General features: G+C 42.0%; 1 protein-coding gene across 1 annotated transcript in view; it reads left to right on the plus strand.

Moving 5' to 3' along the window:
* Nucleotides 1-13,488, plus strand: part of myo10l1 (myosin X, like 1) — a gene marked incomplete at both ends in the record, with an annotated part of 38,463 nt that continues 24,975 nt past the window's right edge. The window contains 2 exons of the mRNA XM_080042239.1: nt 1-21; nt 11,959-12,057. Of these exons, the coding sequence (XP_079898365.1) occupies nt 1-21; nt 11,959-12,057 (120 nt within the window). The remainder of the gene's footprint in view (nt 22-11,958; nt 12,058-13,488) is intronic.

The raw sequence follows: 13,488 nt of genomic DNA on the forward strand, positions 1-13,488 counted from the left end.
ATGGAGGCGTTTTTTACGGAGGTAAGAATATGTGTCACCTACGATGTTTAATGACAGGTTATGCGTGATAGAGCTGTAGCCTACATTTTGCGCCGATGCACGCCCTATAGGATATATGTTGCATGATGCTTTGACTGGGATTCTCTTGATTCACGTCGGGCTTGGTACGGCAGGTGTTGCTTTTGCCTCCGTCGACTGGGACGGTCCCTCACCGTTCCCAACGTAACCCACCAGGAATATAGGCCTGTGCCTTTACTGCACGTCTTTATCGATTCACAATGAACCAAACTCTCCGTTAATTTTATTGTCACTGCGGAACACCAGGGCCTGTCTGCCAGCTTCGTGAATTAATTCAGAGCAGAGCCGCAAATAATTTGGCCAAACCAGAGCTGACACGGTCTTTTGCATCCATAAAGCTGGCTCTCGGATTAAAGCCAATCTGTTAACGGAGGGTAGACCGTGTTGGCCTGCAGCAAGCAACAGCCCTCCCACAGCATGCTGCTGTTCAAAGACCCTTTCTGTGTGATTTTTATGGGTGGGTATGGGTGGAGGAGGGATGGATATGTGTGTTTGGATAGAATAGGTAATATAGGAGGGAGACAAATGGTTGACACATGGTATCGAATTGAATATTAGGTAAAGTGGGTAATAATTCAACATAGCTACTGAGTATTCTTCCAGTGCCTGCTGGGATAAACCTCATCATAGGCTTTTTACTTCCATCATCCTGGGATTTATTTGACATGCAAAACCGAGAGATATGTTTTTCCCACCCCATTCAGATCCAGAGTAGGCCTACTGTCCCGGCTTTCTCTTCAGTCTCCCCCCATATAGGGTCTCCATTGTGGACTGACAGCATCCCTCCCCCACCTGGCTCTTTACTTCTTCCCCCTCCCTTAATTTCAATTATGTTTTGGTCCACACACCCTTCAATCGCACATGCACACATATCAACAACACACAATCTTGTCAGCCGACTCTGATGCCAATATCCGTCCTCTCCAAGCTACTTATCCTCTCCCCCTCTTAAGTTAATCTGATATGGGTTTAAATGCCTCTCACATTGGCAGTGATGTCATGCCATGTATATGTGTGTGCGAGTGGATGTGTGGGTAAATGTGCGATCAGGGTCGTGGTGAGCTCCGGTGTCTGAGCCTCCTCATTTTCTCCCTGTTGCTGGGGAATGCAGAGGTGTGAACCACTGAATCTTGGTGTCAAACCAATAGTTAAAAAGGGTATAAAGGCTATATGACATACTTATGACAACTGTTTCGGATGAACATACAGCAGCAGCTAAGTGTGTGTTTAACATCCATCTCCCTTTGCTCCATTTCCCATCATTCTGTCTGTGATATATTGATCAAAGCATCGATTCACAGACCACCACATCACCAACCCTGCAGCCCCACACTGAACAGACTGAAAGCCTATGTGAGACCTGAAAATGGAGTGACTTATTGAGTTATGATGTTCAGTGCCCGCAGACCAGCACTTGCTGCATTATCTGATACCAAGAAACCTGACTTCATACAATGGGGTTGCTGGGTTATCAAACCTCTCAGGAGGTCCAACATCCACCATAGTTCCATTCCTATGCTTTCTTCATCGCTCCACCCTTTCAAACTTATAACCCTGCATTTCCTACTGACTACTTGTCTCTTTGCCTTAAACCACAGAGAGTGAACAGCTGACCTCTCTCTCCATCTCCCTCTCAACCCAGGCAGAAAACATGATAGCTGGCCGACCAGCCATGCATGAAATGTCAGGTGGCAGTAGACTACTGTAAAATCCCTTCAAATTCAAGCTGGATCGGTTAGTAGTGGAATATGGAAGTTCTAGAGCCATTATGTGCTCTAAATACTATCACTTTATCTAAAAAACAACAACATAGGCCTACATACCGCTTACTTAAAGTTAGAGGTGATGATGAGAAACCTAAAGGGACATTACAAATGTTCCTTCATAAATAAGTAAAGTAAGCAGATTGCAATACATAGATTTAGTAAGCTAAGTTAACAGAAAGTGATAGTAGTATCAAGAGTTAGCAGCATAGCCTCTATTTTTGTAATATGTGATTTTGTAAATGTGCCGGTTTTAAACCTTGATGACACAGTGAGGGAGCGATTGGCCAATGCTGAGTGGAGTGGACAGGCAGGTGTAAGGTTTAACCATGTCCTAGATGTAAAATATCTGAGACATTCGCATTATGGTTCGTACCAGTGTCTTGAAGTTGATGCGATCAACCACTGGTAACCAGTGAAGGGAGTGGAGGAGCGGTGTAGGTGAGAGAACTTAGGTAGTTTGAAGACCAGTCAAGCTGCTGCATTCTGGATGAGCTGCAGAGGTCGGATGGCACTTGCAGGCAGACCAGCCAGGAGCGAGTTGCAGCTGTAGTCCAAGCCTGAAATTACAAGAGTCTGTACCACAACCTGTGCCGTCTTCTGGATTAGAAGGGGACGTATCCTTATGATGTTGTGCAGCATGTATGTACACAATTTGGTTGTTGCAGCAATGTTGGTGGTAAGTAAGAGTTGGTCGTCGAATGTCACAACCAGGTTCCTAGCATTCTGGGTAGGGGCTACCTAAGGGTTGCCAATGGTAATAGTAATGTCTTGGGTGGGAGAGCCCTTACCTGGAAGGAAAACAGGATCTATCCTGTCAAGGTTGTGTTTCAAGTAGTGTGTGGACATCCATTGAGGGATGTCAGGCAGACAGGCAGAGATGTGTGCTACTCCCTGTGTTTCAGACTGGGAAAAATAAATAATTAGTTAGGAGTTATCTGTGTAGCTGTGGTAGAAAAAGCCATATGAGTGAATAACAGCTGTAATGCTGAAGAGATGGTCTGTCTCTCCTAAACAGCTCCAACACCTGCCAACAAAAATGCTGTGTTAATGGCATCCAAGGTGTTAAATGACGCTATTGCATGCATCCTAAGCTAAGCTTAAATATTTGTCCACCATCCTGATGTCAATGCCTATAGTAATTGCATTAGCACATACACGTGCATGTAAGTGTGGTGGGACACATAAGGATCACGATTTGGGAGTTTCGAAATATAGTCATCACCCCAAGTTAGCTACTGTGCATGCTGTCACAAATAGCAGTTACTATATTTAGTCTATATTTAGCAACAACTAATATCCTTATCCTTGCTGTGAACTCAGTAGACATTGGCTATGAGATGTGCATCAAGGTAGGCATACCAGCTCTCAACACCTGAATGTCTGTTAACTTTGTGTGTGTCTGAGTAAAAGGAATGACATTTGTTCCTCTGGGGGGACATTTTGTGTTTGTGTTGTTGTATAGCCTACATGATAGATCTGGACTGGATTACAGGTAAACAGCCACCATGAGCTGATAACCGTAATGTCAGATTCTTGTGAATTTGGAAAGGACAGCTTTGACACATTATCTCAGGCCTGCTGTCGCTGTCTCTGTATCATATCGGCTTGTTCATAGCCTCATTCTCTGTCCTATCTTTGCCCAGTCAACCGTCCTCTGCTCTTTCTCTTCATTGCGTTTTCCTTAGTCTGTATAAACTGAAAGGGTTGTAAAAAACAATTTACTACTGCAATCTGCTGAGTGGCCAATACATACCCTAAGTTAACTACTGAGAATAGTTATAGAGCTTTGAAAAGCTTTCTCATGCTGAGGTTTTTCCATGCAAATAACGTGCTATGCAGTAAAATATTAATGACTTGGATGCTTCAGTATGGCTGATTGTATATACTGTATATACAGTATATGCCTTGAAACATTCATGGGAGCAAAAATCCCAAAGCAGCTTTCATGTTTGAACTCAAAGTATTGAAGGTGTTTTCTAATTGCAGCACAAAACTCAGCCCATTCTTTTGTGTGATGCATTCTGACGTAATAAAAAAAGCTTAGAGGGAAATCTAGTCCATTGATTAAGGTCCAAATTATGCAGGATTTCACATGAAGTGCACCATGCAGGAGGCTGGTTCAATGGAGGAAAGGGAACAGTCACTGGAGATGTGTGACCTATATTCAGCAGCACCAAACGCATTTGTTCTGCTCAGGAGCTGCATCAGCTTTGCTTCTCTCTCTCTCTCTCTCTCTCTCTCTCTCTCTCTCTCTCTCTCTCTCTCTCTCTCTCTCTCTCTCTCTCTATCCCCTTTTTACCCTTCCCTCTGAAGCTCTCTCTCCCCCTGTGGCCATTCGCTTGCTGCGTCTCAGTCAACCAACCACTTTCTGTGCTGCTCTGCTCTCTTGCTTCTTCTGCATGTGTAGGTTTGAGTCAAAAAGTACAAGACCTATTTTACAGTATGTGAAAAAACTGCATCTCCCAGAATCCTACTCTTCCTGTAAAAAGGGATGCTATGGGACTTGACAATATAACAGAAAATTGATATCTAAATTAAAAATCCCAATTAGCTTGATACTATTAAGTATAACAATACATATTTATTTTATAGTTCATTGAAGATATTTGATTTATTGTATTGGGTCACTTAATTTGTCTATCCCGAGTCTATATAAGTCTATATAGTGTTTTTAAAAATTGCTAGTACAATTTCTTAAAACCCAAAAATAAGTCTTCTAATGTCTTGTTTTGTCTAACCAAGTTATCCTTTATATTGACAATCTAGAACCAATTAATTTGAAATATTGTTTTTATTTTTTTTGTTAAAATGATTTAATATGAATAGATTGATTGTGTTAGCCCTTCATATTACTATTCGATTATTTATTGAACTTTGTGGTGAGTGAACTTGAATTAGTAGAAGATACACATTATGCATTACATATCACCTAGCTGGAAGATTAAGCTATTTATCTTTGATCGCTATACACTTAAAACGTTGACCTTTTTTTCCATTTTGTGAGGTCAAAGTTCATTTTATGTCTATATAGTCTATAAACCAAAGACACAAATTTGACTGAAGTCTAAAACTAATCCACAATATATTAATACATACGGCTATTATAAAAGATAAAATTAAATGCAATACGGTAAAGTAAAAATAAAATGATACAGTAGGCTACAGAAGACCCCACAGTCCCCTCCACCTGAAAACCATCTCCCAGCATCTGCTCAGGAGGAGGGAGGCTGTTTCCATGGTGCCCTGTTTCTACACTGTTGCTGTGGAGTCTTGTTGCCATGGTGCTGGTGGGGGTGGGGTTGTGTGACTGTACTTTAATCCGAGATGAGAGAGAATGTGATAATTAGCAGACTGTTCAAAACTGGCCTCTCAAAGAGGATTTGCGCTGTACAAACCCATACTCGCGCCTGCACACACACACACACACACACACACACACACACACACACACACACACACACACACACACACACACACACACACACAAAATAACATTAACAGATGTTTCTATCTACTGCCTTTATCTTAATTTAGCAGTAAACTCTGATCTGGATAACTCTGGATAAACCAACACTATGTTTGTTTTGGAGCTTGGGAACAGTTAAAAGGTTATCTGTTTAAAGCTTCTGATAATCAGGATAACAGTAAAGAACATGATGCACTTATGCAGTTACTGTAATACTCATAGCACTTCTGTTTCAACATTAGCTCTGTGTGAAAGGGCTTTGACCTGATGCCTTGTTGGCTTTTTTGGCTTAAAAAACATTTCTACCTGTTTGCCAGCAGTGGGTTGTATTGTGTGGAAATGTTGGATTTAAACACAAGTTTTTGCTCTGGGCAAACATTTGATAATTCGGCGCAGAAAGTACGTACATGATCCCAAAAATACATTTAAACCTGCAATAAGAAAGTTTTGAGTTTTTTTCCCGAGGCTCGCCACGTTATGTGACCGAATCATGGGGTAACATGCTGAGATTTCAGATGGAGCCGCAATGAAGTTTGACAGTGTTACGTGAGATGATTTTAGAAGACATCCTCTGTACCAGAAATGACCAGAAATGAAAATATCTTTTATTTGTGTCAGTCCTTCAGTGTTGAATTTCAACTGTAATCTCTTTCACTGACAGATGTGACTCATAAAGGACAGGTGACACCCACCCACATCCACTCCCCCACACATAAACACATGTTGTTGTCCCTCGTCCAGCCGGCGTAATCTGTTGAAAGCCTTGCCGTCCCGATTGTATTATCACCTTTAATGGATTATTGTTGACACAGTTTAGGTCCTTGGCAAGAGGCCGAACTACAGAGGAGATGGATCAGAGGGCTTTATCACAGTAATGTGAGAAAAAAAGGTTGTTCCAGCAAGGCACATCCACCAAAACTCACCTGCTTCATATGATAGCCTCCATCACAGCCATTGCTTCACAGGGCTGAATGACAACTGCCTTGACCTCTGTCCAATGGGATTCTGCCATTGATGGGTGGCAGAAACAACATTTGTGCATCTCTGCATCTTAAACTGAAGGGATCAAACCAGTATAACACCAGATTGGATTTAGCCTGTGAACAAACAAAGGCACGATATAACATAAATTACAGAAGCTAGCCCACCATATGACTGACAAGCACCATATAGACCAGAGACCCCCCTCCCTTCTCGCCTGATTACTGTAACTCACATAAGCACTTAAAACCACACCCACTGCCCCGCTTTTATAAGACTTCCATCATTGCAAGGGACAGAACAGAGGCTGTGAAGGTAGATAATCATCAACTTTTATTATTAGACTCAAGGTCAAGGTCCATTTAAAAAACATACAACACAAGAAATAGACAACACACACATAGATAGATAGATAATTGAGGTTGATAAGAACAAGCTTGGTAGAGCTTGATGGCTGGTTTTGCACTCACAGTACTAGATTTTGGGCTTAAGGTGTCACACAAAGTGCCCAAACACAGAAAGGAAAGGAGAGGATCGATTTGAGAAAAGACTGGACCAAAGATGTTGTTGAATTAATAATGGCTGGTTGTGTTTTATGAGTCTTGGATGTATATCAAGTGCTACATTGTGGTAGAAGTGACAGCAGTTAATGAGTTTGCTGAAGCAGCCAGGCAGAGAGACAGACAGCCACACACACATTCAAAGCCATTTGTAAATGGCACCCCTGACCTTTGAGTCTCCAGTGATCCTCCCAAGCATGTCCATCTTCAGTGTTCCTGGTCAGCTGTGTCCATTGTCATTTATTCATTGGGTGTTCCTCGACCTCCTCTACTTTTAACCTTTCTATATGTTTCTCTGTTGTGTCCGTCTCCTCTTCTCTGATACAGTTGTCAGCCATTTTTTTTCCAAATCAACTATTGATTAATGGCAGAATACTTTCAAAAGTAATAATATTACAATCATCCTCACCTGTAGGCTAGTCAGTGGTGCAGTGCTAATTACCAAGTGTCAGCATGCTCACACAATAAGTAACAAAGGTGAAAATTATACAAATTGTACTTGCGCATTAACATATAGAGTATTAGCATTGTCATTGTGAGCATGCTAACATTAGCATTTAGCCTATCACAGATCTGCTAGACTCTCTGTAAACTCAAAAGCTGCCTTAAGACTGTGCAACAATAATAATTCTGACAATATCCGTTTGAAGCATCGATTGTGCTTAAAAAAATCGTCATTATACTAATGCGCCCTATCCATCGGCGGTACTCTTGTGTTTCACAAAATGCAACAAAGCAATGAACAAGCTAGAGCCATAGTGCTTACACCACAACACTGTTTTTAATATTGCCTACATTGTTTTTTATCCCCTAAATGTCATTTGAAAATGGGAAAATGTTGCATCAGACATTATATTCTGTGGTATTTCATTTTTTATTCTGATTGTTTGGTTTATTTTCTCTTTCTTTTCCCATCTCAGCTGAAGCAAACACCTATTTGAATATTAATAATCACATCAGCAGTAGATGTGTCCTGACCCAGAGTTATATATGGTGTATATCTGCGTGTACCATTTTGGGGACCTTTATCAGTCTAACTCCAGGGCGATGCCTCAATCAAATGGCACGGATGGCCACGTGATTGCCAGAGCAGTTAAGGCCTTTATCTCACACACACACACACACACACACACACACACACACACACACACACACACACACACACACACACACACACACACACACACACACACACACACACACACACACACACACACACACACACACACACACACATTAAGCTGTTCAGGCGTCTGGGCCAAATGCTCTGGGGATACCCTCTTTTATAAGCTCAACAATGAAAGATAATTAGATGGTCAGGATTTACTAAATAGTTCTCCAATTTTTCCTTCTTGGTATAATCAACCCTGCATGACCTTCGCTCTGCATAGATGCCTCGGGCCTCAGAGGAAAAATAATAATATTATCCAACCATATAATTTGATCCTATGGATAATTTATCCATCAATTACAATTCACACAATCGTTACGTGACTTTCAACTAAAGTTGCAGATTTCCTTCCTTCCAAAGAGTTCTGTCCAAACTTGTACGGTATATATGAAAATCAAATTCCGGGGACTGGAATTGCTTTCATAGACACTTTTCCTCACTGAATATGCCCTTGACTTTATTGCTTTGTAAAAAAAACTTCAAAGACCGTCTGTCTTTGTTGGGATTACTGAGGATGTCTTAGCAACCAAGAAATGAGAGTTTACAGGCATCATGTTCGTTATCTATGTTGTCAGCAAATCAAACAAAGAAGACTAACAATAAAACATTTTTTTTTAAAGAACACAAAAAGTACAGTATTACAGTATTTGTATGGACTGCATCTCACAGGCTCAACTATCAGTGTCAGATTTTAGTTTGGTAATCATCCGCTAAGAATGAAATAACATTATGAAACTACTGCTGAAGGCACTGATTATTGTGTCTAAACTTGCACAAATAGATTAGTTTAGTAGCATTCCTCGTGCAGGTTGTCTTGCTACTCTTTCAACTTTCAGAGCACTAGTGTGAGATGGGAGGTCAGGGGTCATGTTTATAGGCTAAAGTGACAATTGAGGTAATGGAGCATGACGAAAGGTGACGGGCCAAGATTTGTATTTGTGTGTGTGTGTGTGTGACTGCGGTTTGGTTTGAATTTCACAGAGAAGAGATGGTGAGAAAACGGACAGGGAAAGACATGTGGAAGCGTGCTTTTAACCTGTGTTCTCACCGTACATGCAGCTTTCAGCACACATAAAGCACCGGAGTTTGTTGTCATGCATGGTCAATCCTGTCTGTCTGGGTCGGTAATAGATAGTGGCGAGGGGGGTGGGGACACCAAGCATAGGTTGTATTGCTGGAAGGTAATTTATAACCCATTCGTCTCCCATTTGCTACATTGGCTCCAGAGATTTGGCTCAGTACATTGATCTGGGCCTAGAGACCAATTTACTTTAACAGGAGAACAGTTAGAGAGCGAGACCAATACATTCATGTTTTCATGTGCTACGAGTGTGCTGCAGGAATAGTGCTAAATGACCGGTGTTCGAGGTTTAAGCGGGGTCATACTAGGTCATTCTCTATCAATTAAAAACATCAAGCAGGGAAACACTGATGAACTGTGAGCATAGAGCCTTAGGCCGGGTGGTGGGGGTCATTAGGTCAAGTCATGGCACCAACATCACAACAATGGCTCTGTGTGCAGGAATCTGACAGACGAGCCGGAGATAGGGACGAGACAGGCTGACTGTGTGCGGAGAGAGAGAGAAGAGAGGATAGGAGCTCGAGGAGGGATGAGGGGGGGGGCTATATATAGAGAGTTGCTGAGGAGAGAACAACAGTGAGAGAGAGAGGGAGAGAGAGAGAGAGAGAGCAGTGGAGGCTGTTTAATTTTTCAGTTGTCAGAGTGATTCTAGATGCATGAGGCTTGTCCATGCTGAGATTGGAGTGAATTAGCATTACACTAAATGTGCCATGCAGTGACTTAAATGTCCTCAATGAGGGAAGCCCAGAAGATGCTCATAATGAGGTTTATCCAGATATTATACATAAAACACACAATGGAGATATGTAATGATGTGCAAAGTATCTGTGAGTTTATCTTATTAGTATGCTAATATCTGTGAGATACCAATTAACAAAGTAAATCTGAGGCTGATGGTTCGGCAGGTGTTTGACAAAGTTTCGCTCAATGATGGTGCTAGACGGAAAGTCAGGAATCATCAAAGCTACTACAATAAATCCTCAGAGGGAGATAAATGTACATACCGAATTTCACAAGAGATTTCGCTCTGAAACACAAATGCAAACCTCATGCCGGCAATAGAGGACCTCTAATGTCACAAGCTAATTTGATATTTCATATAAAAAAATACATTTTGGAACGATATATCAATAATGCAGCTGGTATTCAAATTCGTATTTTTGGTTCACGTTGTACAATTTGAACAATTTTGGGGAAATGTGGGTCATGCAATATACATATGAACAGTCAAATGTTAAATGATAATTTAATTACGGTAAGTTAATGTAAAGTCAAGGAAAGGTCCCCATATGGATAGAACAGCACAATGTGCATTTTTGGGTGTATCTTCATTCCTGCCTCTTCCACTTACAGAAGAGTTAATGTTCGTCAAAAGCCGTTATTGTTAAAGCCTGTATCCAAACACATTCAGACATTCTTCCCCCTTAAGTCTTACCTTGAGCTTCCCAACAGTGTGTATATATAGTATTCTGTATGCGTGTGAGAGGGATTTCTGCCTGTTCGACTCCATAGCCTGGGGCATGACTGGTTTTCCACTATCATCAGTGTGTACCTGTGTTAGATTGAGAGTGCAAGAAAAAGACCAACAAAAAGAAGAGAGCAGGAGAGGAAAATGAAATAGATAAAAGTTGTCAGGGAATGCTTGGGGGTGAGGCACTATCGGTTGCCAAAACAATCCATCTCCACCCCTCCTCTGCTCGGTTCATTCAGATTTACACATCTGGTGGCACATGGAGTCTTTTCAGGGCCTGTGACACCTTTTCAGGCTTTAAAATCCAGTAATTATGTTGTTCCCTCAACAAGATCGTACAAACAAGTAACACACTTTGATGACGCGTAACCCCTTACATATTTGAGTCAGAAGTCATTTGTATAGAAATGATTGTGTTGGTGTAATACACTGTGGTTCATCTCTTTACTGTACTCAAATTCAGCAGTCTTGTTGATTGCCTCCCCTTCTTTTCCCCCCTCTGTTATGTTGTGCCCCATTTTAGGGACCAGAGGTCAGAGGTCAGCGACTGTGTGAAAGAGGGCTTTGTCTGTGTGGAAAGGTCTAGGAAGAGCACACTTCCTCTGACCCTGAACCAACCACACACGCACACACACACACACACGCACACACACACACACACACACACACACACACACACACACACACACACACACACACACACACACACACACACACACACACACACACACACACACACACACACACACACACACACACACACACACACACACACATACACATACGGACAGATGTCAAACATTGTTGCTATACATTGGTGGAAACTCCAGATGTTAAAGTCTTTACCTTGCATTAAACACATCTGTGAAATATTCCTGTGCACCCATGCACACTCATTACTTTCATACTGTGTTACGTGTTGTATGTGAAACTAACCCAACCCTTGACTAACAAGTAAAGGGTCGGGTTAGGTTTCGAACAGAACTAATTTATACGACGTGTTGTATATATGGGGGTTTCGAAGCTATTTACTGAAACTGTCTGACAAGCACTTCTGATGGAATATACTAGCACCTTTACACAAATGTATTATCTTACAGTAACAACACTTTTCATAGTGCTGTCCTTTGTCTTCATCTTAACACTTACATCGCTCATGTACAAGACAATTTTATTTGACAGATTTTCATAGGACGCTGGCAACCTAGATTATTATATGGAATCATTATCATATCAGCTGCTGTCCACATAATGTTGGCTGTTGTGTGATTCACTGTGACACACTTCTCACACTTCGCCTTTTACTGTAAATGTACCTCCCCCCCCCCTGTACCGTTTGCATACAGTAGCTTAACTTCAGCCTCTGTGTTTTTCTGTGATCCAGGGGGCCCGTGTTTGGGTCAGAGAAAAGGAGCAGCTGGTTCCCGCCACAGTCAACTCCTGTGGAGATGGAACTCTTATCGTCACAACCGACTATGGAGAGGTAAGAAATGTACACACACATACACATGCCTTTTCTGATCATGCACGTATGCCTGTATGTACTACAAAGCATAACACCGTATGGGTAGAATAAGGTTGCATTGAGAGCTGGAAATGTGAGATATGATGGATTGCTGTATGTGCACCAGGATAAAAACCTAATTGGATTAACCTGGCTCATTTATTGGATAAAGATGCACGATCGGTTGGGGTATTTAGCATCTATTCATTTTTACTGGAGGAAAACCATCTGTTTTGACTTGGTTAAAATGTTTATCTTGAACATATGGAAATTATTCTGATATTTCCAAAATCTTTGGTTAAAAAAATATTGAATTAGTTTACGTAAACCAGGCAGTATTGGTGAAATATAAAGTGTCTACATGAGATTACTGTTGAGCGGAAGCTGCAGTAGCTGCTTGTAATGTGTCATCTGGCCCTGTGGATTAGTTAGTCCGGATAAAGGTCAGAGTGAAGGTTGAATCAGCTGTGCAGGTTCCTCTCCTCTCCTGTGTGGATCAATATAAACTCTTGGTCATGATGATGATGCTCCACTTTCCTGCCCTAGTTCCTTCCCCCTCCTCCACTTCCTCCTCTTCTTCCTCGTCCTCTTCCTCCTCCTCATACATATGCAAAATTCATCTCTGACACACATTCAGCCTCCAGAGGAGAGCTAGAATAGATGGAGAGCATTATGGGTGCACACATGCACATGCTCGGATGTCAGGACACCGTTGCCCTGCACCAGCCGTAACACTTTAACACCACATCTACTGCCAAAATAATGGAATTGAATGTTTAAATCCCATTATGAGTATGTGTGTGTGTGTGTGTGTGTGTGTGTGTACGTGTGCTTATCTAATCTGTATCAGATCAAGGGCATGCACACGCCGGTGGACCTTTGGATTTACTGCGTCTGGCACACACACAAACACACACTTGCGCTCCAGTTGGCAGTGTTTAGTTGGAGCTAATAATAGACAGTTGTTATGTAGCCCAAATTCAAGAGTCTCAATCCTCACTTTATCGCCCCGAACAACATCCACGTCCACGACCGTGAATTCATGTCTCGTTGCCTTAAGACATCAAAGGGGCCAAATGCTGCTCTAAAAGCATCGCCTTTTCATGTAGCTGCACGGCGGTTCTTGTTCTTGGGGGCAAAGCAGGGACAACAGACAGGCATATCCCAAAATAGAGGATTGGTTATAGGAGCAGGCATTCTCTTTGCTCTGGATTATGAATGTCCTTAACCTCCCCAGCCCCCATCCGGCTTGTCCCCCGCCTCCCTCTGCCCTGCCTTCTCCGCTTGCTGTGTGTGGGTGTTTAAATGTTAGCTCTGCAGGAGATGGTGAATATTTGAGAGAATCAGCAGGATGGGTGGGCTTCACCCTGTTACAACAGGATCTGACCCTTGCAAAACGTTCCAGGTTCC

Source organism: Ammodytes marinus, assembly GCF_949987685.1.
Source record: "Ammodytes marinus genome assembly, chromosome: 15".
Taxonomy (NCBI): Eukaryota; Metazoa; Chordata; class Actinopteri; order Uranoscopiformes; family Ammodytidae; genus Ammodytes; species Ammodytes marinus.